Source organism: Cyprinodon tularosa, unplaced genomic scaffold (assembly GCF_016077235.1).
Source record: "Cyprinodon tularosa strain WSP-4 unplaced genomic scaffold, ASM1607723v1 ctg61, whole genome shotgun sequence".
Classification (NCBI taxonomy): domain Eukaryota; kingdom Metazoa; phylum Chordata; class Actinopteri; order Cyprinodontiformes; family Cyprinodontidae; genus Cyprinodon; species Cyprinodon tularosa.
Window position 1 is genome coordinate 1825314 of NW_024039352.1, and position 25259 is coordinate 1850572.

A 25259-nucleotide genomic window follows, 5' to 3' on the forward strand; every position below is an offset into this window, starting at 1 on the left:
GCAAGTTTGCTCTGCCTATGTAGGAATTCCAGCAAGTGAAAACAAACTGTTTTAACTTTTATAACTGTAGGAATCCCCATGAATATGATGGAGAAAGAAACACACCAAATTATATAAAGCACATAGCTGTAGAGATATTGCAATAGAAAAGTATTTGTAGTTGAAATAACTTTTCAACTACAAATACTTATCCAATTTTGTTAGGGGCACGGTTAAGGGACAGACCACTGGTGAGTTCCTATCATGCCAACTCACCCGCATCACGAGAAACACCATCACCTGCATCATAAATATCTGTCCTAAATATGATGTATGAAACAACAGGATGGTAGAAAACCAAAACAACATAAAAACAGAATATCAAAAATTGTTAAGGTTGATCAAATCTAAATCTTAAATCTTAATTTTTTCATGAATTTTATAAATTTAACAGGCTCCTGCTCCCCACTGTTAGAAAGCAAATAAAAAAAGCAATTAATTGCATACATTTTTTAACACAATAAAATGTTTTCTATTTATTAATCGAAATAATGCCTTAAAGTCTTGGACCTATTCTAAATATAGGCTATTTTATAAAATAATACTAATAATAGTATAAGTAAATACTTTTTTCTATAAGTGCATTGTCTTTTCAAATGATCAGATCTTTTTATTTACCTGTTCAAATTAAGAAAAAATATACTTATTCAAATATTTTTTAAACTTATTTCAAGATCAGTTTTTGCAATGTAATAAAAAAACTCTGAAAAAAAAAAACAATTCAGCAACTAAATCTAAAAAACAAACAAAGTTCTCAAACCCACATCCTATTAAGTAGCTGTCAGACTTTAGAGGGGCTAAGCTTCTGTAATCCGGGTCATGGCACCGATGTAACCGGATCAACCTTTGACTCTTGGTTGTGTGCTGTACTGCATAAAGAAAAACTGAGCCTGGATCTGGGTCAACTGTCTTTTACTCTTTAAAATGTCAAAATGAAACACAACGCAGTGAGTACCTAAATAATTTTGCCTCCTCTGGCAGTCTTGGCTGTCCTGTAGCTATTTGACATATTAAGCCGTGTATCTCTCCTAATTTCCTATAGACCATGTTGGAGTGCCGAGTATATGATCAGTATAATTGAAAAAAGAACTTTTGTGCTTCAGCAATTAAAATACATTGCCAGAAGTATTTGCGAAGTGTCCTAAATCTTTAGATGTAGGTATTCGATTCACTTTGGCAGCTGTGTAAAATCAACATGCCAAAGTGATTAGAATAGAGGCATTAAAGAATCGGTCCAACTATGTGTTGTAGGATGACTTTAGGGTCCTTTTGTTCTAGCCTTTAGAAATGTTTCCTTGTTCAACACAGCTCCTTTGTTCCTGATAAGAATCATTAAATGCAATAGCTCTGCACCTGTGTTTGATTGAATTGGTTTCAGTTGTGTTTGGATACAACAAAAAAATATATTAATCATATTGGCAATGGTAGGAATCTAGGAAATGAAGACCCTACATTACTAAATAGGATTGCTGAGTAAAAAAAAAAAAAATTAAGATTCATTTAGAAGCTAATTGTGGAAGAAAGTCCTATTTGACTGTTCATTCGAAGGTAACCAATCAGATACATTAAACAGTTTGGATCGCCACACCTCCCTCAGTTACTTAAACATTAAGTGTCCCAATGAGGACAGTGTCAACATGACTCAACTATGGTTTATATGGTTGCTTCTTCATCAAGCATGTAAGTAGATTTGAAATTATTAGATTGAGTTTTCAAATAACATTTTTATGTATGATCTGTGATTTATGCTTTCTGCTAATTTATTCTTTTTACATGTCATTGCTTTTTATGTACTACAGATACTTTAGTCCCCATCATCACAGTCCAGCTTGGGGAACCTGTCACTTTGACCTGTTTTCCTGAAAATCTAAAGGTCGTGACTTGGGTTTACTGGTATAAGCAGAGTGCAGGAAATACTCTGGAATTAATTGCAAAGGTGCATAAAAGTAAAAACCAAATCTATGAGCACGGATTTCAAAGGTCAAGATTCAAAATAACCTACAATGGCAACAAAGGCACCTTGACAATTTTATCATCAGCTGAACAAGATGAGGGAATGTATCATTGTGGTTTTATGGACTGGAGTGAATTCACTTGGGCTGGGACTTATTTGTCAGTAAGAGGTAACAACTAGTATTTCTTAAACCCAAAATTTGGTTTTAGTTAAAATAGATGAGAGCTGTTTTTATTACCATCATGTCTAGTGTGCTTTAGATAGGCTTATTTGGACAATTTTTCAAAAACTCTAATACATACAAGAGTAAAATCTGTTTTTAGTAGAAAAATTTGGTGCTCAACACTCAAACTTAGAGTGGAAACATGCATAAGCTGGAAGACAATATAAATGAGAATTCTGTTATGAGAATAAATACAAATTATTTAGTTAATTATATATTGAGTATGTATCAAAGTTTTGTCATACTAGTCTTTAGTGAGTTCTAAAATACTTTTTTCGATTATTAACAACAGAAAATGCATGGTTAAATCAATTATTATTAATTAGCAACTATTAAATCTTACTATTTAAATAGTAAGAACAATTTTTGGGTTAACCATAGATAATTTATTCATCTGCTTCTGTTTATCCATATATCCACATATGTGTTAAAAGTGTAACATTGCAACTTTTACAAATGGAACAAGCTCATTCAACATTTTCAAACTTTTAAATTAAAATTGAGATAAAAATGATTTTTTTTCCAAAAAAAAAAAACTATTTATGTTTATAACATTTTTAGCCAAAATGTAGATGCCAGAGCCCATATTTATAGGTATGTTGTTTTTTTTCTTAAAAGGAAACTCTCAGAGGGTGTCAAGCTACACTGTTGTTCATGAGCCAACAGTTTCTGATCGCGCTCATCCAACAAACCTAGAGACTCTGCAGTGTTCAATCCTGTCTGAGTCTGATAACACAACCTGTTCAGGAGAACCCAGTGTGTTTTGGTTCAGAGCAATATCTGATACCTCATATCCAGAAATTGTCTACAATGAAGGCATAAAACAAGAAAATTGTGAAAAGACATCAAACAATCAAAAGAAATGTAGTTTTGGGTTTTCCAAGAACATCAACTCATCAGTCTCCTATTACTGTGCTGTGGCCACATGTGGAGAAATATTATTTGGAAATGCAGCAAACATGAAGAATCAAGGTATTGTGGATCTTTTCATTTATACTATGTAGAAAAATCATACTTTTCTGATATGTTTCATTTTCTTTAATTTCTAGATAAAATGTCAATAAATTCATCGATTGTCTTAATGATCATAATAATCAGCTTGGCCATCTCTGTGACCCTGAATATTATTTATTTTTGGTACCGAACAAAAAGATCAACCTGTACACGATTAAACGGTAGGTGTCATTTATCAAACTAAACTTTTAAAGTCATCACACCATAATTTCAGAGTAAGTTATTAAGTCACATTCCAAGTAATAGCATGAAATGAAATATACTGGCAGATGTTTTTGATGGAAAATTTTACTTAGCTTAATCTCAGTGTCTTTAGATGTTTGCCCTGTCTTAACAGAAAGTTCCCCTTCTCAACCAAATCCCGGGGACTTAAGCCAAGAAATAAATGAGGTAAAAAAATAACACTTTATTGTTATAATTACAACTGTTTGTGATAGTAAATAACACAGCTGACAAATTTTAAATGTATTTCTTGATGTATTTTTCCCCAGAGTGAAAATGGGCTTGATCTGGATTATGCCGCATTGCATTTCTCTAGAGGGAAGGAACAAAAAAGCAAAAAGAAAAGAGAACAGAAGACTGAAGAAAGTGTATACTCACAAGTGATATTCAATAGTAATAAATAACTTTGACTTTAGACTTATGCTGAATACCGACATTGTGGCTTAAATACTCTGAAAAATTAAAATAATTTCAAGCTTAATGAAGTGAGAGCATGCGTAGAAGAAAAAAAAATTCTTAGAGGTAGATGACGGAATCACCCCTTCTAACAGCAAAATATGATTTAACTTTTATTAGGATTTTATAACAGTGAAAAACACCATACATTGCAGTTGCCTTCAGAATTCATCTATTAAAAACAGTTCCAGCATAGACTGGACAAAATTAAAAAAATCTGTGAAAAGTTCAAACATTCTAAACTTTTTCTGTTGGATATTTTCTGCTAGCTGGAATCCAAGGAACAGCTGTGAGCTGATTGTTAAAATATTTTCTTAAAAGATTCCTGATTTTCATTCATTTTACATCTTGGTATTGGCCACCTTTTGCGTGTCAGAATTAATGTTTTAATCTAATTAAGACAGTTCCTCTGTTTGGATATACAGTTATACTCATTCTGTACGTGGCAAAGATTTGGAAATGGAATGAGAGCGGTGTCCTTCAGCTAAGAACGAAGTGTAATATTTTAATAAGGCTGCAGCCATGAATGTATAATCATCTGCTAATGTGTATGATGTAAAATATGATGATGTGGCAGACTGGAGATTAATCGGGGCCACTTCCTGAGAGGTGAGCCCAGAGGTGAGCAGCTGCCTTTTGTATATTCTAAGCAGTTTCTCTGATCTGAGTAAGATTACAATTTCTATCAGAATCTGTTGTCATTTCTTCTGGTTAATTAATACATATAAGTTATGAAGTGTTATTTCAAGAGTTTGTCCCGAGTGATCTCTTTTCAGGGAAAAGAACCAGAGAGATAAAGGGTCAAGGTGCAGACACAGAGAGCCTATCTTTAACAATAGCATGGCCTTTTTTTCTACAAGATGGGGACCCAGCTAATTGCTGCGGCTCCAGGCTTTTGATGTTTGCTTTTAAGATTTTGTTTAAGTTTTCCTTCTACTGTGTGCTTTTAACTTGTCACTGTGCCAGAATAAACAAAAATCACAATGGGGATATAACGACAATAAACTTTCTTGATATTTTCATTGTAATCCTGAAACTACTCCGAGTAACTTAACCACACAAAATATTCCTAAAAGTTTGGAAAACTTAATTATCTGCCATTTGGTAGTTCTGGTATTTGGACCAGAGCCACTGAAAACATGCCAGTCACTAAATCTAGAAGGAATAAAAATTTCCACCAGGAAAAATATAAAAGAGCCTGAGTATTTTCTTCAACTAGCACATTATTTAAATCCAATTAGAAACTATTTTTTTCTAAATTTAGATCAAGTTTGTCCTGTCCTACAGTGGTGCAAAAACTAGCTAATGCATTTGCTACTTCAAGAGGAGACTTATGTAATTTTAAACTATCAATATGTTCTTAAAAATCTGTAAAAAAAAACAAAAAAAACAAGCGACAGGGTGCACCCTTGACATGTCATCACAGCTCAAAATAGAGACTTACAGGACAAACAATCATGCTAGCACAACTAAGAAGACCATATTAACCTATCAGTCAGAATGGAAGCTTCTGCAAGGAAAACAACTACAAGCAGAAAGAAAATAGGCAAGGATTCATAAATATAACCTTCTTCATGCAAAGCAACTTCTTTATTCTACAGCACTGGTTCTCAACCCTGTTCCTCAACTGTCGCTGCCCTGGATGAGGTAGCTCTTTGCTGCAACACATCTTGCTTAAATAAATCAGACATGTGCAATACTTGATGGCTGCTGATAAGTCTTGTGTAATAATTTCAATCATGTGTGACACAACAGAGAGATACACCTAAAACATGCAGGGCAGTGGCATTTACCCAGGATTGGGACACACTGGTCTACAGCCTTTTGTAAAGATATGATTGTATGTAAGGCTGAAAGTCCCTTAAAAAAAACAGTTATCATAAAGCAAGTATTCAAAATATTTTTTTATGCTCATATTTCTACATTAAAGATATTTTTATAGGTCTGATCTGCTACTGTAACCTTATATGCTTTATAGCTGTGGTATGAAAAAATAATTCTTTATTTCTCCATTTAATTCATGATAATAATCCTTTTTTTCTGGGCCCGGGTTTTTCAATATCTTCTTTCTCAAATTGTCTGTAACTTTTGATAACGACATTCACTGCTCTGCATAATTGTAAGATAGTTAGAAAACGTTTTCATGGCAGAACAGGGCTGAGCACTTCAGTTGCGAGGGCTCTTGTGATTGTGTTGTTCCTGTCTTTGCAAAGACCAAATAAAGTACAGACCGAGTGATTACCCCCATTCTCTCTTTATTTAAATAGTATTTCCCTACAATAAAAAAAAGAAATAAAAGATTAAAACACCAGCCTCTGTGCAGTTAATCTGAACTGGGCTACTGAAATAAATGAAACTTTCAGTAATGTTCTGATTTCTTTAACATGACTATACAGTATAAATGTTTCCTGTTGTAAATGTTAACTTCTTGTTAATGGAATTGATTCTGAATTCAGAACTTTTGAAAAGGTTAACTATACTGTAATTCCCTTTAGCTGCAATGCAACTTAAACAATGACTTGGCAGAGATGTACCCCAGGATACCCTTCCTGATGCAACTTGAAACCAGTTTCCTTTTATTAAAAATTAAAACTTAAACCCCCTACACAAGAGAGGGACATTGTGATAAAAGGCAGATGATAAAAACTTTTGGCTAACTAATAGGTTAGATAATCACTGATTTCAAACTGAAGAACACACCTTGATGATCTCTGTAGATGACCCTGTTTTAAGACCATCTTATTACCAGATCATTGGAGGTATTGTTTCTCAGATAGCGTACACAAGGGATAAACATATTTAAGCATTAACAGAATTTATTCCACCAATGTTTAACAAAATCATTGCTACAAGCACAAATTGCAGAGGAAGATCTCACTTTCTTTTAGGCCCTGACATCAGAACCATCCAATGGAAGCCCTCTGAAAGGCAGAGAGCTTATACCCACTTTCCCATTTTATCTAAAAGTCAGCCAGGAAGTGTCTCATCTAAAGGCCCCCAGTCAGCATCCTGGTGTCATCACGCAGCCTACAGCATTACCATATGAGGTGATGCTGGTCACCTAATGTAAGCATAAGAATGCCCATTTTGGCAGGCCCACACAGAAGAATGATCAGACATAGAAATGAACAGATGTAACAGTTATTTAAAACTGAAGATAACATAGCAAATTAATCTTCAACAATCCCTCAGCAAATTTCATGGTACAACAGTTTATTGCATATCCATCTTGGTATACTTAAGTGTTTCAATTTTAGCTTTTCAGACACAATGTTACTCAAGATTACCGCAGTTAAACTCAAATAGAAATATTTTACCTCTGTAACATGATCACAGATAGCTCTTTCTTTCCTGCACTTCATCAATATCTCATATTAACCAGAGAAGGCTCTAAGAAGGATATTGAAATAAAAAAATAACAAAATAACACAGTTTTACAGACAGATTACTCTGGTGACATCTATCACAAAAGCAAGGAAAATACATACCTAATTGTTTAGCAGAAGGTAATTTGTTAATTTTCCCTTCACATTTGAGTTTACTAAACCTGGTGCATTTAAGTTTTACATATAAATGATTCAGCAATTAGAAAATATGGAAAGTATATACATCACAAATGTTTAAAAAAAACATATAACCAACTGTTGGCTTTGTAACCACAGCTACAGGATGAACACAGCCTAAAATTCAGGTTATTCTTGAAATTTTATTGTATTGCTGCAACAGGGTTGTCAATTACACTCCTTGAGGACCTGCTCCTTTTAGAAGTGTCTCTGCTTCAGCACATCCAAGTCTCTAATTAGATCATTAGGGCAACTCTTGATAACTTGTCTGCATGCCGAGGATGTAATCAAGGCATTTGATACAGGATTGTGAGCAGAGACACATCTAAAAGGTTCAGGATTCAGGATCTTCAGGCGTGGAGTTTAGAAAAAAATATATCTGAGAGTCTGAATCACTGCACCATACATGTATTTAAAAAAAATAAACAACAACAACAACAACAACAAAAAAAACAGCATCAAAATGTTCCTACATTAAAGGATTGTGGTACTACTTTCTCAACCTTCTCATGCAGGAATTATGATAAACTCAGTTCAGATTTTCTACTAAGTGTTTTTAAATGTCCTTGAGGAATGTAAACAAGTAAAAAAAATCTTAAATCTTTATTCTATAAAGAAATCAGTGTGTCCACTCAAGTGTAATTTATAGATTATGTACTATTTAAATTATGTAATGCAAAAAAACAAATGGTAAAAATTTTTATTATGCATTAAACATCCAACATCTCTCCTTTTTAGTAGCTGCTCTCCCTCTATCTCTCTCCTCACTGCTCCTCTTGCTGCTTGGCTCACAGAGGTACTCTGTTTGACTGGGCCTTTTCCTCCCTATCCTGTTTTCAGTTTATCAAAAGAATATTAACACAGTCAAGAACGAAAATGATAAAATTTAAACAATGTGCATTTCAACATCATGTTTCAATGAGTTTGACTTCATTTCAAAACATTAACATGAAATGAAACTAAAATAGTTTCCCTGGTTCCAGAGTGAAAGAACAAAACAAAAATGTAGCTATTAATAAGTATAGATTATAAACAAAGTAGATAAATATGCTAATTTAATCAAGTGTAAAGAAGATAAATATGAGTCTGCAACATTACTGCAGTTTTAGATAAAATGGGGCTTTTGAGGGCTTTTGAAGGACCATTGTGAGTCTTGAATAAAGGCAAGTTTCCACAGAACATTATTATTATTTTGAAAATTAAACAGATATTCCATTTTGTTTCTGCACATGACTTCCTGTCCCACACAATCTACTCCAAGCCATCTTTCTGTGTTGAGGTCCAGCATCCGGCAGAAATGAAACAGGTTCAACATCCAACACTGAGAAACCAACATGGAATAAACGTTGCTAACATATCAATTTATTTTATTATTTTTGGTTTCTGCGTACTACTTCCTGCCCCGCGCGATCTGCTCTAACTACTGAACTACTGGTCATTGCAGCTGGAAGTACATGTTAGTGTTTTTCAGGTATGTGGTACAAACTGAAGGCACCATAATAAAAAAAGCGAACGTATTTTGCTGGCAGACTCTGATATTTTAAGTTAATTTAGGCATTAATAAACAGTTTCAGGGTAGTGATAATAGCGTTCTGCACAAGCAGTGCATTGTCCGTCTTCCTGTCAGCTCCCAGATCAGCTTCTCTGATTGGCTGATGCGGCCCATCGAGCAGCAAAAGTTGAAATTTCTCAACTCCAACATCTGCTACGTGTGAAGCGTGTCACTCACCTCATGCTCAGAAGCTCACGAAGTGCTGCTCTTGCTGCTCAGATGCATCAGGATAGGCTGCGCCTGCTGCTCCAGACACACTGCAAGACTTTTTAATAGGCCTTGATGCGCATCATCCATTGACTTGGCTGCTCCTACTTTCTGGAACAAACTTCCAGAAAAACTGTAAAAGTGCAGAAAGCCTGAGTTCCTTTAAATCATGACTAAAAACACATTTGTTTAGGATTGCCTTCGACTGTTCTAGTTAAACAGTTCAACTGAAACATCATTAGTTCAACTTTTTTATTTTCTTTAGTCAAACTGTTTTTAATGTTCTTTTTTGTTTCTGCATTTTTTTATTTAATTTTTTTCCCTACGTGCTTTGATTCTGTTGTATTTTCCTATGTTTTAATCATGTAAAGCATTTTCATTGTATTTGTACTGAATTGTGCTATACAAATAAATTTGCCCTGCCTTGCCTTGCCTTGCCTTAGCGCTCCAAACCCATTTATTTGGGTTCTTTGCAAACATACCATAATGTTTAATAGCCAGGTGTATGGGAGAATTATCCTGCCATAATGCAAGAGCACATAATTTCAATTTGAGAAAATAATTTAATCTTCTTGCACTCAAAACTTATAATGCTCCCACTCAAAACATGCGCTCTCTTTTAAATATTTTCTCTTCTCTCTCAAATCTAAAAGCTATGCATTTTCAGACGTGACGTGATGTGAACATAAAAACTACCACAGAAAAAAAAAAAAAAAAAGTTTGCTAGTCAGGGCAGATGCTAATTCTGCCTCCAGCAGAAATTAAGTGACTTTTCATCGATGATTCTTGAATCGCCCTTTATTATTTCCTTTTTTTATTTTCCTGATTGTTGTTTTTCAGCTTCTTATTTTAATAGCTTTTAAATTAAAAAGCCATTTTATTGTCGGTAAGGTTTATCACAGGCACACTCAGTAGAGTTAGACAAGCGCACCCTTTCCGAGGCTGTCGTTCTATTGGCTGGAAAGGTTGCTAGGCGACGATCCGATCCAATCTGAGAGAGAGCAAAAAAAATCCGCAAGCAGAGCCTACAGGTTTGCGAGCGTAACTGAGACTCGAGTAGAGCACGGTTTGTGCACGAAGAGAAGGAGGCAAGCGAGAGGAGAAAATATCTGTGCAAGAAGCATTAAATCTGAGAGAAGAAACAAAGATTTTAGAGAGAAGAGAAAATATTTGAGAGAGAGTGCATGTTTTGAGTGTGAGCATTATAAGTTTTGAGTGCAAGAAGATGAAATTCTTTTCTCAAATTGAAATTATGTGCTCTTGCATTACGGCAGGATAATTCTCCCATACAGGTGTCCCTTGTAGGTAATCATCATCGCACTGACTGATTGAAATTCTTCTTCTGAACCGAAGGCCACCTTGAATAAATCCAAGACCGGCCTAATTTTGATAAAGCTGTCTGCATTTTTGGATTCCGGCGAGTAGTTGCAAACATAGTGCGTATAACTAAGAACTAGCAGAAATTTATTCACTGGCATTGCATTGGCTGTCAGTTCAGGATTAAGTCCTGTGTCTGACAACCAGCACATTCTGGATCTAGGATATATGATGTATGAAATTACCATATTAATTCAAAGGAATGTTTTGAACTCCTCTGGGGACTATGTCAGCTTGTCTTTTTCTTTCTGAATAGTATTGTATTGTATATAGTCATAAATCATCTCCTGTTTGAAAAGATGCAAAAAGAATTTTATTGGATTTGCTCCTTTTCAGAAGCAGAAATACTTTAATAATCCCAGCGGGAAATTACTTTTATTATTCATCTTGCGTTTTCCAAATTCCACCACCTCCACTCCACCACCTAGTACTGTAGGTCTCCCACAAACTGGTTATCCTTAGGTTCCAGACATTTCTGAGACTGTTTTCTTTTGCTTTATTCCCCTGAGATCTCTGAGGCTTCATCTCCTTTCTCAGATTCAGCACCCAAAGCAACATTTTCCAGACTCTTCACCTTTTCTATCACTACCTAATCCTGCTGCTCTGCTTGCACATTTCTCTTTTGATAGATATGCATGAACAGGAGCTGTTTCCCCCCCAGGCCTGAAACTGGTGGTGGAGTGGAGATAGATAAAGTTGGTCAGTCTGTAGACTGCTGGTTAGCGAGATGGTATGCTGAGCTTTATGGGGAGATCCAGTGGATTGTATGGGCTGATACTAGAGCTTCCCTCAGGGACCTGGAAGATGGAAGTCCAGCTGGATAATACAGGTTCAGAGTACCTGTCCATGATGAGGAAGCATGGAGCGACAGTGTTGAGGAAAAACTCCCCGTTGGGAAGAAACCTCTGGCAGAACCAGGTTCAGCATGGCAGTCTTCTGCCGGACCGGTTAAGATGAGACAGCGAACACAGTAAGCGTCCGGGAGGAATAACACTCTGATGAAGCTTTAGCTACGAAGTTGGAGGAGGGGCTGGAGGTGGGTTGAAACGGTGTCATCTGAATGAGGTCACAGCGCATCCGCTGACTGCACAAAGGAGCAGACAAGTGTGTATCGTAGGCCTTTTAAGATTAACTTTGGAAGCCGATTGACTTTCGTGGAGGTGTGGCTCAAAACTGATTGCCCATTAACAGCAGTGTATGTAGCAGTGGCCAAATTGCAGAAATATAGCTACTCAGAAAAATACACTTTTAAACAGCTGTACACTGTAATGACCTCTATGTGTAAAACATTTAACCCTTTTTAGACTAGAGTCATATACAGTATTCATTAATGTAAGTGAATTATCTCCTTTGCACACACACACACACACACACACACACACACACACACACACACACACACACACACACACACACACACACACACACACACACACACACATATTTTTTTTGTTGGAATCCTTGATTGAATTTTTAATCTCTTACAGAAACTACTGTGGTAATGAAAGGGATACAAAAGCTAAACGGAAAAAAAAAAATTCTAGGCTAAACATCTGTTTGCAACTCCCCTGATATGTCATCTTCACAAAATAACAAACAGCAGTTCAGAGAGAAAAAGGAACCCATCAGTTACCGAAGTGACCAAAAGAAATGTACAAGAAGAACAGAACCCCATTATGACAGGAAGTGCTGTATGATCACGCCTTCCACATAAACCAGTAACACGCATCTGACAGTCTGGATCACCACAGCTCGCATTCTTACAGAAGGGTCCAGTGTCTGAATGAAAACAGCATCAAAATGGCTCTCTTATGGCTCACACTGTTACTTGTTCAACAAGGATGTAAGTTATTTTTAAATTATTTAAGATATAATAAGAAACCTGGATTTTCTTTGCTCAAATTTTGGTTTTTATCTTAATGTTTAACTTGCTGCTTTTGTTTTTATATTTAGATACTTTTGCTCCAGTGGTCACAGTTGAACTTGGTCAGTCTGTAACTCTGACATGTGCTTTTAGCAGAAAATATCAAAGCACCTCATGGGTTTACTGGTACAAGCAACGTTCTGGAGATATACTAAATTTAATTGTGATGCAGCAGAGAAGCATAACACCCAAATATGGACCACAGTTCTCTGCCTCAAGATTCAAAGTTACATACAGCGGGGACAAAGGAAGTTTGACAATTATCTCCACGGTTAAGCAAGATGAGGGAATGTATCACTGTGCTCAAATGGATGCACTTGAACATGCATGGAATGGCACAAATGTAGTAATAAAAGGTAACTACAGTAAATAATTTCTTCTTCTGGTATTTCGGGAAATTACAGGAAATTACCCAAAATAAATATAATTGTAGTCAACATTAACTACAAAAGGCGTGGTTTCTTGGGCATAGAATGACGTGAAGGTAATTTTCAGGTTCTTTTCATGAATCTTTGATTCATGTGATGTGTGTGTTTTTCAAAACTATATTATATTTCCATTAAATGCACAGCTATATTAGAAAAAAAAGCAGAGTAAAAAAAAAACCTACATGTAAAAACTTTATCCACATTTTCCATGTCAAGTTTAAATGGTATATTCGTTGATCTTTTCCATATTATTTGATGGTCAGACAGTTTTATCAACTGTTGTCTGTTTCAGTATGTAACTGATTTTTTTTTTCAACCAGTTTAAAAAAAAATGCACATTTCAAAGTTCCAATGGTTTCAATATCACAACCACATATTAGGTTTAATGGAACATGAAAATTAAGCCTGCAACATGTGATCCACCCATTGCAAGATAATTTATATGTTTAACAAAATAACATACTAACCCGATTTAAATTTCATGTGTTACTTTTTTCTGATATCTGTGGCACTATGCACTTATAATGTAGTATTTGTAAACTGAGATATAGTAACATAGTGTTTGCAAACTGAAACTCTAACAAAGCAAATAATTTTCATTGTCAATATGTATTTTATTATAATTTACATAGTGTCTTCCAGTGATGAAAAATAAATTCCTTTAATAGAAAAGTGTAATAAGATAAAATGAAAAGAAAAAGATTGAACAATTTGTGAAAAGAGATCGAGACTCCCAAAAGATTTGTTTATTATGTCCTCATAAAGGCATCAAGAAGAAATTTACATTGATTTAATAGTAGGAGTTTTGGCCTAGTGGTTAGAGTACCCGGTTTGATCAGCTTCCACTCTGGGTTCCTGAGCAAGACCCTTAACCCCACACTGCTCCCCGGGCGGCACACAATGGCAGCTCACTGCTCCCCAAGGGGATGGGACGAAATGCAGAGAGTGAATTTCCCTATTACAATAAAGGACAATAAACTTTTTTTTTTTTTACAATAATAAAGACACTTTGTATGGTATAGAATAAAGATTTAATGTTAATTATCAAGCCAGAATTTAGCTAACCCAAGTGTCATCTTATATTTCATATGTGACTTTCATAGATTTTCCTGTGACAGGATCCAAACTGTCACAGCAGGCCATCAAAGCTATTTCTCTGTCTGCTGCCTTACTTTTATGTCTGATTGGACTGGCTGTCCTTATATGCTTCATCAACAGATTTAACAATGGACATCGTCTTGGTAATTTTAAATGCTTTTCTAGTACTTTTTTATAGTCTGTATAACTGTATAACTGTTGCATCTAGATGTAATTGTCTATTTTTCTACTTAATCAGAGTCTGTCAAGATGAAGGAAAGCTGTGCTCAGAGCAGGCAACAGGTAAAGTATTAGGGCTTCCATATAAAATATTTTGATTAATTTTAAAGTAACAATTTAGTTTCATAAACTTGTGTTCGTTTTTTATTTTATTTTTAAATTGATCTTTTTAGAGAGAGGAAGAAATAAGAATGTACTCTTCTGCCATTTTTACCAAGATGAAAACCGACAATACTGACACAGAGAAAACATCTGAAAGAAAGATGATCTTCACTGCAGAAGCCTTCAGTCTTTAAAAAATGTCTCAAAAACCTTGTGCTAATTTATCAGGTTCTATTGAACAATGTATAACCTTATAGATTGAATGCATCGGTCTAACTTTGATTAAACATGATAATCTACTGCTTTTCATTAATTTACACAGAATATTAAGGTATAACGGATATCATACTATTGTGAACTTACCATTTGATCAACAAACAGAAAATGTAAAGGAACCTCAAACTGGCAGTAAAAGAAAAAATGCTTTAAGATTGGTATATTTCTAAGAGCTAACTAAAGATATTTTTTGCTTTAATTTCAAATGCTGTTTTGTCATATGTTAAATATTGTTCCTATTTTTTATTAATTCCTTGTTACTTGATCCTGGTCGTCAGTTTTTTTTCTTTTTAAAATTTGTTCTGATATGTTTTGCTGTACAGTATATTAAACTGATTTATTACACAGAGTGAACTATGTCAAATATTTATTTCTTGATCATTTGATGATTATGTGTTTTAAACAGTAATATAATTCTTAAATTCTCAGTTATATTCTCTCAGTATTTTACTAAGGTTTCTTATGCATGAACTATAGTTTGAGTTCAGTGAGATATGGAGGCAATCAGCTTGATGTAGTGCTGATGTGCAGTAAGCTGATTGCAAAAGAGTAACAGGAGTGATTACAGGAAACAGGGTTGGGAAGGCTGTCACAAATAATTGATTTAGTAATGCAAATTTAATTTGGTGGCATGTATTTACCTATTTATTAAGATGTAAAGTGACATTTGATGGAAGCCAAGAGCAGAAGGAACAACGGAAAGGAAAAAATAAAATACAAGGAGGACCTATCCGGTTAGCATCAACTTTCAATGGGAAACAGAAAAATGCAGACAATGCTTTATGAAAAAAAAAGTGCAAAAAAGCATTATAATCTTTTAATTATTGTAGCTAATGACACTGTTGGTCCCGCCTTTGAAATCAAGCTCTACCAGCTTTTTATCAGACTGATTCGCCATGTATACATTGTATAGTCTGGCAGGCCAGCCTGGTGATCAAAGGTAAGAGAGACAAGTAACAACATTAGTAAAACCAAAAATAATTAGAAATACTATATTATAATGCTCTAGATTTTACCAAAACCAAAACTACATAAAATAATTTTGTTATGTTATAGAATTAATCCTATAGACAATAGAGGCACAGACAGTGAATGAGGCAATGTAAGAATGATTCATCACTTTTAGTGTATTAATTTCAAAGAAAATAAAAACTGCATTTAATATTTTATTATAAACCAATTATAAATTCAGAGAAGCAGAGAAGACTCACTCTTATCTCAGATTGCAGGCAGTGCTACGGAGTCTTAACTGCCTGCCTGTCAATGCTTTGGACGGGCTGAGAGCAGTGCTTGCTGCAGAGAGTAAACTTAGAGTTATCAGTGTTTTTTATATTTGTGATAAAACCATTTTGGTTCAAAGGGTTAATGCTTTAACACAAACCATAAAACCTTAAATTGGGCAACAAACAGCCTCCTAGGCCAAGGATGTTGCACAGCAAAGTTCTGAAACTGTTGGCAATTGGTGTGCTGTGAAGTACGATGACCTTTTTACAAGGTCTCATCACAGATAACGATGAAACAAATGTGGAGGTTATTGCATGCACCAGATTGAGGTCAAGAAAATTTTATGGCCAATGCGTGAAGACATACTGTGGTACAACTTTGAGGACATATCAATACATCTCACAGCCCACCACATGGGAACTGAAAAAGAAAAGACGTCTGGTCTAAACTAGAACAGGCAGCACAAGTTTGTTTTCATTGAAGAGCAACATCCCACCCCCTCAAAATCTACACACGTTTGCAACTCAAGTTTTTATTTCCATCCACATTTGGACTTTACTTTGACTTATTTTTATTTTAGTTATTGAATTTATGTCTTACCCTGACATTTGCCCTAACACTAACCATTAAACTATATACTTAATCCTGACCTTAACTAAAGTTATTTCACTTCATGCCTCTAAAATTACTCTCTAACATTAAAAATAGGGGTCCATCGCATTAAAGTAATACTCAAGTAACATTCAAAATGACCCTTCCCAGTCAAACGCCAGCTGCACGGCAGCCCACTTCCTTGCAACTCCCTGGAAAATCCCCTCCAACTTAAATCTTCTGGAGAGAACCCCTCCTTCTTCTGGGCGTGCATACTTTTTTACTCTGACTCCACCATTTCACTGAATTAAAGGTGTCCAGGAGAAGGCGAATCATGACAGAATATATTGGATCAAAGATTGATGTTTAAAAAGGAATTAGGAAGGAACTATACAAAGTAAAAATAAAAATGGTCTAAGCATAATTCTAGAAGCTGTCCAGGACATTTGCATTAATTCCTCACCATTTGTGAGCTGTACAGTCTGAATTTTTTTTACTCCGGCTTTGTTCTTCCATTAATTATCATTTGCTCTCTGGACTGAAAGTCCAGTTTTTTTATTTTTTCAAACTTAGCTTTATAATCGTCTTCCACTCTGGACTGAGTAAAACACAAACATTAACAATTCACTTTAGTGCACTTGACTCTTAAGGCTGACTTATACTTAGAAACCCGGTTGTCTGCGTGTGTGTCGCAGTAGCTACATTTACATGCGCAAAATTTCCCCGATCCGATCCAAACCTTGGTTGACCGGAAATTCAAAATCTCCGTTTACATGGACACTAAATGAAATGATCCGATCATGACGTGTGTATACATGTACCAAGCGTTGGATCAGATTAAATCTTTTAAGCATGCGCAGAACTTCCTGCCAAACTTGGCAGTTCTGTCTGCGTCTGGTTTTTGGGAGGCCTGACAAACGATGCGCTCGGAGCGAGCGGAAAGAAAAACGGAGAGAGGAGGAAAAAAGCGCTTGGCAGCGAAATGTCCGAGAGAAAATGTAGAGAATGAGCGATTGAACCGGCGTGGGAGAGCGAGTGGGCTGTGGAGAGAGAAAAGAGGAAGAGGAGGAGGATAAATTCCTGCTTCCTGCAGCTTTAAATGAACTTGAGTGTATAAGTCGGCGTTCCTAGACTCCTCCTGCCATGTTGTTCACAACAAGAGCGAGAGCGACCGGTGGTTTCCTGTTGTTGACAAGGCGGAAAAACGTCACGCTGACGTCGCACACATGCGCAGTGAAGATTATTTTACTCTTAAGATCCGAATGGGTGTTTACATGGACGCCAATCAGAATGGCGATCGGCAAAAACCACCTCTCTCTTTCGGAAATTAAATTTATATCCGATCGGACCGAATCGGATTAGAATCTTCAGTCTGACATGTTTACATGAAACATTTTTGATCTGATCAGGCCTTCAATCCGATTATTTGTGTCCATGTAAACGTAGCTACTGAATGCAAATGTGCCCCCGCCCCTGCAGACACACTGCTGCACCTCTACAAAATTGTAGGTGACCCCAGACAGGAGGCATCAGACAGGAGACCTCTGTGTGGTCAAATCTACGTCCGCTCTACACTATTGTTATTTTTTTTCTTTTTACATTATGCATATTTCCTGTTTTGTACCTTACCAGCTTGTTTTGTTTGTATTACCGCCATTGTGGAAAATGACTTGTGAAGTTGGACCAGCTAGAAAAGCGAGGTGCGCAAGAACACTGGGACCCTTTTTTCACCTGGACCCTCACTCTTTTTCGCCTTCATATCCCTCAGGTGTTGCACAAACTTGCCCCCACTTCCTCACCGCCTCAGCCGTATCTAGACCCACAGCTAGTTCGATTGTCCCTCTTGTGTTGTGGTGTGAAATAACATAGCGCAGACCATGCTTCAAACCGATTTAATATTGGTGACATGCAGCGATAGGGGAACAGGCATGCGCCAATTGCACATTTTATTTTATACATCTGCAGAAAGTAAATTAAATTGTGATGTTTCTTTTCATTTTCTTAGGTTGTAAAAACTGCAAGTTTGAGAAAATAAAATTGGAATTTTTTACAATGTAACTTTTCAGCTTTAACATTACTATAGGTATGGATTTTTAACAGTTAAGCAATCAGAACAAGAGAAAAAACATTCTCCTGGGATTTCATGTAAACTTAGTGGTGTGTAACTCCTTTATTCATTCATCAACATTTTTTCATTGTTTTATGAAAGAGGAGAGATCACTGCTTGGATGCATTCAGCTCCTGGTTCAGCTTTTATGATTGTGTTGATGCACAGCTTTGACCTGCAAAAGTTTAGAATTTCAAATTCAAGTATCTGATCTGAACCTGCTTGGCTCAGTGGACACCCACACTTCAAGATATTGGGCCAAGACAAACCAACATGTTGGCTTACCCCGAATGGGTTCCAAATTCTATCAAGCAGATTGATCACTCTGAAGATTTACACCAAACATGGCAGAATTATCTCCCCAATGATTGGTCCCAAAAGTCTCTCTATTTGGACACTCTCAAAAGGGTAAGATCAGATAGAAATAAACACAATCACCTTACAATAAGAACTAGCCTTTACTGATGAATTCTGGAATTCATAGATCCTAATTAGTTTCTCGACTAAAAAGAACTACACTACAGTTACCATTGGTTTCAGTTCTGAGATTTTCTGGGTTGGTTGTTATTGTTAAGGTCTTGTCATATTGGATAATATGTCTTTAAACATCATAATATAGCAATTGTTACAAAATCTTACTATACTGTCCTGCAAATGTGCAGAAGAGTCCAGAAAAATATGGTGATTATTTTGCTTTACTGAGAATAACATCCTGCTGTCTTCAGATGAATATTTGAAATGTTATGCAATCTAGCTTGTGTTAAGCATACATTTGGACATTTGTTTCATATCACTTAGCAAATGGTTAACAGATAAGGTAAATATGCTTTTTCTTAATTAACAGTTGCTCATTGTGGATGGAAGTTCCCTCCGAATATATATCATGAAGTAACATATCAGATGAATTCACATCTGCATAGCCATGCCTCCTACTGTACCTTTACTTCAGTGTAGCATTTCCTAAAGAAGACATTGACAACATGATCCTGTTGTGGGTTATACTAATTCTACTTCCTCAAGGATGTAAGTACTACTTTTGTGAATGTAAAAAAAATCTTTTATATAAATCCTGCATTGTCTCATTTACCTTTTTTTATCCCCTAATCTAATGCAGATGCTTTGGTTCCAGTGGTCAAAGTTCACCCTGGCCAACCTGCGGCTTTGACATGTGATTTTACAGAGAGTTTTCCGAGCGTTGGTTGGCTTCACTGGTACAGGCAAACTCCGGGAGATACTCTGAAATTAGTTGCAATGCTGCGCAAAAATACAAACCCCATATATGGGCCAGGATTTACTTCCTCATACTTCAAAATCACCTATGACGAGAAAATGAGCAATCTGACAATTCTGAAAACTGCTGAAGAAGATGAGGGAATGTATCATTGTGTTCATGTCAACCTAGTTGAATCTAAGTGGATTGGGACGTATTTATCCTTAAAAGGTAACAATGTCCTATTTTTAGTGAAAATGCACACTTTTAAAAATGAAAACTAAAAGATTAAATATTACAAGGTTTGTATTTTTAAATGTGCAGTTAAGGCCATAGGTTGTAAAAATGATGACGAATCTGAAACAATGAAGATAACCAGTTAATGAAATTTATTATTTCCCTTAACATTTTTGTCTATAGTACTATTTACATACATTTTCTGCTCTTTTATTAAATAAAGTGCATAATTAAAACAATTAAATATTAATTCTTTGCAAGATATACATTTGTTAAGTTTAATTTTGACTGTAGGAAAAATAATCATATTAAAATGTGTTATAATTGTATGTTAGAACAAGAATGTAAATCATTGTTTTTGACAGCTTAAATTTATATTAGCAGGTTGCCAGATTAAACTTTTAGTGTCTTTTATTTTATGCTAAATCTCTGTCAGACTTTACAACCTTAAACTAAAATGAAATGATGTTGGTTGTTTTTTTTTTTAAACCTACCCACATTAGAATAATTTGATAAATATGTTTTAATAACGTAATGGAGTGTATTTGATTTGCTTAAACCTAGCAACACACAGAAGTGAAACATTTTTCATATTTTACTCTTCTTAGGGGAAAGGAGAACAGACTACAATGTTGTTCACCAGCCTGCAGTTTCACATTCTGCTCTTCAAGGAAACTCTGTGTCCCTGCAGTGCTCATTTCTCACTGACACTGACCAAAAGTCCTGTTCACGAGAACCCACTATATTTTGGATTCGATCTGGAGTTGATGAATCTTACCCAGATATCATCTACACTAACAAAAAAAGATCTGATCATTGTGAGAAGAGAGCCAACATGCAGAGATGCCTTTACAACTTCTCCAAGAAAGTAAGCTCCTCTGATACTGGGACTTACTACTGTGCTGTTGCCACATGTCGAAAGATATTATTTGGCAATGCAATAACACCAAATAGTGAAGGTAAGTGTGCAAATTTATTTTATTTCATGTAATAATTTAAATATATGTCATGATAACATTATGTGTCATGATAACATTAAGTCAACATTACTTAATTTGCTTTATTTACATTCTTAAGTTTGCTCCTTCCGAATTAAAATGTTATTTTTAATGAGATCCTATCATTAATGGCTTCTTCTTGTTATTTCTTTGAAAAAGCTACAGAATCAAGTTTTCAGCCATTGGCAATATTCCCAGCCATACTGACCACTGTTTTAGCCTCAAGTTTTATAGTTCTACTTGTCTTCCTCTGGTTGATCATTCATAAAAGCAAATGTCAACATTGCCAAGGTAATATCACATAGAGATAATTATTACATACTTTTCTAAAGGGAAAGTTGATTCCTTAATTCCTTTTTTTTCTTTTACTGTTCAGCTGCTGTTGAGCTGCAAACGCCATATGATCTGAGCAGCCACAAGGTAAGTGTTAATACTGCTGCTATTACAGGGTTGTTGTTTTTTACTCTATTTACCTTATCTATCATTTTATAACTTGTCTCCTCAGACAGAAGAAGACAGAATGCTGTTTTCTGCTGCAGTCTTCACCTTGATTAAAACTGTTCAGACTGAAACAAAAGCACCAGAAAGACGGATATTTGCTGCAGTAGAAGCCTAATCCCTGAGTTAAACATACCCAACCTCAATCTTATTTGTCTGTTTGGTTTTCCTACAAACATCGGTTTAAATTGAATTTAGATTAATGAGCACAAAAGTCATATATCTATATAGGTCCAGAGCCTTTGACCCTTGTGGGCTATATGGCTTTATGAAGCAGTGGGAGATCCAGGATCTAAACAACTCATGGTAAAAGTTTAAAATGTTCAAATGTGTACTGAATCTAGTTCTTTTACAGAAAAAAAAAAAAAAATAGGATTCAAAAACAGGCAGGAAAACCTTATTCAACAATGGAAGCAGATTATCCATGTACATTCTCACTGCAAAGACTATTTAGAAATAAGTAAATATTTCTTAAATTAGGTGTATCTATCCTTATTCTAAGTAGGTAAATGAGATAGTTTGCCAATGGAATGAGTATTTTTACTCTTACAATAAGATAATTAGATAAAATGCACTTGAAATAAGACACTGCAATTGTGTTTTCTTATTTTAAATCTACATTGTCTTGTTCCATTGGCAAAATGTCTCTTATACCTCCTCAATTCAAGAACAAATGCAATTATTTAAAGAAAAAATGACTTTAGATTTAGATTTTTTCCAGTGCTCAAATTAAATATAGAATAAACAAAAAAGAAATCATCTTTTTATAATGCAGTGTTGCACTATATACGTTTGTATATTCGTTTTTTTGTTGTTGCTGTTTTTGTTTGATATTTAATGCTGTTGTTATCCAGGCATGATAACAAATTAATGTAAAAACAAAATGCTCATCTGATGTATGTATTTTGTGATTGGATCTTTATCAATTGTTTACTTTTTAACAAAAGAAATATAAGTTAGTTTTTGTTTACTTTATATGATCCTAAATGTAACTTACTGTAGGAGTACATTGAGTTTGTCTTGCTCTTGTCTCTATTTTAAGTATCTTTGCAGGGACATAATAATGAAATTTGAAAAGAGTTTAAGGTAGGGGGGTGTCCATGGGGATACTGTAAAGAACTGAAATAAAAGATAAAAATGCAAAGTGCAAGATTTTTTTTTGGCTGTTTTGCAGTTGTATGTAGTAGTGCACTTAAAAAACTTAAAGCATAGCTCTTCAAAGATCATAAGAAGTGATTTGCAGTTTGGCAGATAGCGTGTGTAAACTTTATTTTTTTTTGCCATAATCAATGTGCAGATCCTTTTTTTCTAAAAATCGGGAATTGGTTCAATGCCAGGTAGAAACCATTCCTTTCACACTTCTCTGTCTCGTGGTAAGACGAATTTTTTTCGTTCCCAGTGTTTTTTATAGAACTCCACATAAGGCAAGATTGTCTTATCATAGATATTGTGTATAATAAGTTTTAAGGGCCTTCCTTGTTTTGCAGTATAAAATGTGAAGCTGTTGGTAAGAGGAGAATTTGAAGGTAAATCAAGCTGTTAGGAGTGAATATGTAAATCTAACTTTGGTTCCTTATTTGCAAGTGGGTGAGGTTAGGAGGGCTGTAAAGAGGTGACAAAAAAAAACCTCTTATATTTAACTTGACTTGTTTTCATTGCCTTTTTTTTTTAAGTTTTGTTTATAACACTTGGCGACAGACTATCAATGTGAAGTGCATTATTTAATATTATAGTAGTATAATTATTTTCTAAATTATTGCTGTAATTGTTACTTATATCTCCATGGCTTTGAACCTCATCTTTTTTACACAGCCATTTTAAAATTTGCACGATGACACGCAATCTATTGACCTATAATAGAGCAAAACTAAACCAGTTCGAACATCTTTATAGTTATGCATCAATCTTTGTAGATCAACAACAACAAGCACACTTATAGTATGAATAAAAAAAAATAAAATAAACATATTGCACCTGCAATTTAGCCTCCCTTAATTAAAATCTTTGAAGATCAGGTCCTTAGAGTAGTTTGCATCATTAGTAAAGAACATAATTTGACAGTATTGAAAAATTGTATCTCATAAATCAAGGAATTTAAAGCTTAGGCATAAATGGGTCATCAAAATGAAAATTGGCCTTAATTGGACACCATAAGTATCGTAAGAGTAGCTTTCAGATAAAGCTAGTGTTGTAGAGTGGTCATGGGAAACTCTGACTTCACCACCACAGAAACTTTTTAAACAGAGCAGATAAGTTGTGTGCAAGCGAGGCCTACTAACCTGACTCACTTAACTGCACACTGTGGTGGAGAACATGGAAAAAGAGAGTGAGACAGTGATAGTCCTAGTGGTCACAGGTGATGGCAACATAACCAAGAAGAAAAACAAGTAGCCTGAAACCCTAAAATGTTAAAGAGGAAATGATGAGATTGAGGTTGGCCTTAAAACCAGGAGTTGTTTCAGTGGCTTATAGGAAGAACTCTGAGCACCTCTTTAGAGCATAGTACCAAGATCTTTTAAGATTTTGTGAGAGCTCTTTAGCTCCCAGGCCTCAGTAAAAAAATAAATAAATAAAATGTTCTTTCAGAATTAGATTTTAAATCAAAAGTTAAGGGTTCAGACAATGAGAATATAGACCTACAATGTCTAATTTTTGCACCTGACTTGAAAACTTCATGTTTAGTTGCTATTACAACTGGCATTTAACTCAAGGCATTTCCTTTTTGACTGCTTTTCATAGATTCTATAATGTCATAATATGCAGTAATGTTCATTACCTGTTCCTTAACTGCCACAAAGAGAGTTACTGCAACTGATGATTTGAACTGCTGGTAATGCAAAACATAATGTCAGTAGAAAATAACAACTTTGGAATTTCAAAATAGGGACTTCACTGGAGGAGGGGATAGTTTGGAGAATAGGAAATATATTTTATGAATTAATACAAAACTTGAAAGTATGTAATTTTATACAAAGAAGCATGCCATATACCATTTGAAACATAGCAAAAAGTTTAAACCAAGTTGAGATTTTTTTTTTTGCTTTTTAGGTTATGTTAAAGTTATGTTTCATATAAATGAAAAGGACAGCAACACCTCACTTTATACAGTCATAACATAGTTTAATGCTAAAATAATAGTTTCACTGAGCTCAAGTAATGTGGTTAAATTTCATCGCTCTACACTGTGTACCCAGGGAAGCAGTACCCACACAAGAAAATAAATCCAAAGATACTTCACACATAGACAAATGTCGAAATCAAACTCCTCTCTGATGTCACACCCCTGCAATGGAGTTTGTTTAAGGGGCCAGATCCTATTCAACTTCATGTTGCTAGTTGCCTATTGCCACGTAAGGCTGGTCATGACGGTTCTCAGCTGAAAGCTATGCTAAATAGCAATGAAATCCCTTGGGAGAAGTCTGTGCTTGCTGGACCTTTCCAATGATTCAGAAGGAGCTGATCGTTGTGACTGTCTTTTCCTGCGATTCAAACTGAGTTAAAAGTAGTGTGACCCCGCCTGCTGCAGATGAGACAGCTGCAGCTCACAGCTTATTGCCATAGCTAACGGGAGACGCATGATTCAAGGCTACTGTAAGCTACAGTGACGTGCGGTGAGGTTCATAGCTGGTGAGGCACTGACGTCATCAGAATCAGATTTGCAAATAGATGCATAGATTGACAGCAGTTTACAGGTTATGTTTCACTTCTGCATCCTTACACATACAAACTGTAGCTCACAA

The 25259-nt window shown here is 35.3% G+C and overlaps 2 protein-coding genes and 1 gene segment (V, D, J or C); all 3 read left to right on the forward strand.

Annotated features, from left to right (window-relative positions):
• The first annotated feature begins 1675 nt into the window (after window positions 1-1675).
• Window positions 1676-4575, forward strand: LOC119798102. Its single transcript, XM_038307447.1, has 6 exons — window positions 1676-1719; window positions 1839-2162; window positions 2835-3188; window positions 3266-3391; window positions 3568-3620; window positions 3722-4575. Exons 1-6 carry the CDS (start codon window positions 1677-1679, stop codon window positions 3854-3856), a joined length of 1035 nt encoding a protein of 344 aa, XP_038163375.1. The 5' UTR covers window position 1676; the 3' UTR covers window positions 3857-4575.
• Window positions 4576-12317: 7742 nt separating this feature from the next.
• On the forward strand, window positions 12318-14994 carry LOC119798063. The segment is given in 5 exon segments: window positions 12318-12450; window positions 12561-12887; window positions 14063-14200; window positions 14296-14339; window positions 14450-14994. Coding segments are annotated over 5 exon segments (675 nt in total).
• Window positions 14995-19500: 4506 nt separating this feature from the next.
• LOC119798118 lies at window positions 19501-22031 on the forward strand. Its single transcript, XM_038307461.1, has 6 exons — window positions 19501-19599; window positions 19691-20017; window positions 20632-20982; window positions 21181-21312; window positions 21398-21441; window positions 21527-22031. The coding sequence occupies exons 1-6, from the start codon at window positions 19557-19559 to the stop codon at window positions 21635-21637; spliced, it is 1008 nt and encodes a 335-aa protein (XP_038163389.1). The 5' UTR covers window positions 19501-19556; the 3' UTR covers window positions 21638-22031.
• Window positions 22032-25259: the final 3228 nt, after the last annotated feature.

Excerpts from the sequence above, each read along its gene's own strand:
- LOC119798118 (XM_038307461.1), top strand. The coding sequence starts at position 19,557 with ATGATCCTGTTGTGGGTTATACTAATTCTACTTCCTCAAGGAT. Across the intron at positions 20,983-21,180 it reads AATAACACCAAATAGTGAAG|CTACAGAATCAAGTTTTCAG; the intron begins GTAAGTGTGCAA and ends TCTTTGAAAAAG. Across the intron at positions 21,442-21,526 it reads ATGATCTGAGCAGCCACAAG|ACAGAAGAAGACAGAATGCT; the intron begins GTAAGTGTTAAT and ends TTGTCTCCTCAG.
- LOC119798102 (XM_038307447.1), top strand. The coding sequence starts at position 1,677 with ATGACTCAACTATGGTTTATATGGTTGCTTCTTCATCAAGCAT. Across the intron at positions 1,720-1,838 it reads GTTGCTTCTTCATCAAGCAT|ATACTTTAGTCCCCATCATC; the intron begins GTAAGTAGATTT and ends TATGTACTACAG. Across the intron at positions 2,163-2,834 it reads GACTTATTTGTCAGTAAGAG|GAAACTCTCAGAGGGTGTCA; the intron begins GTAACAACTAGT and ends TTTTCTTAAAAG.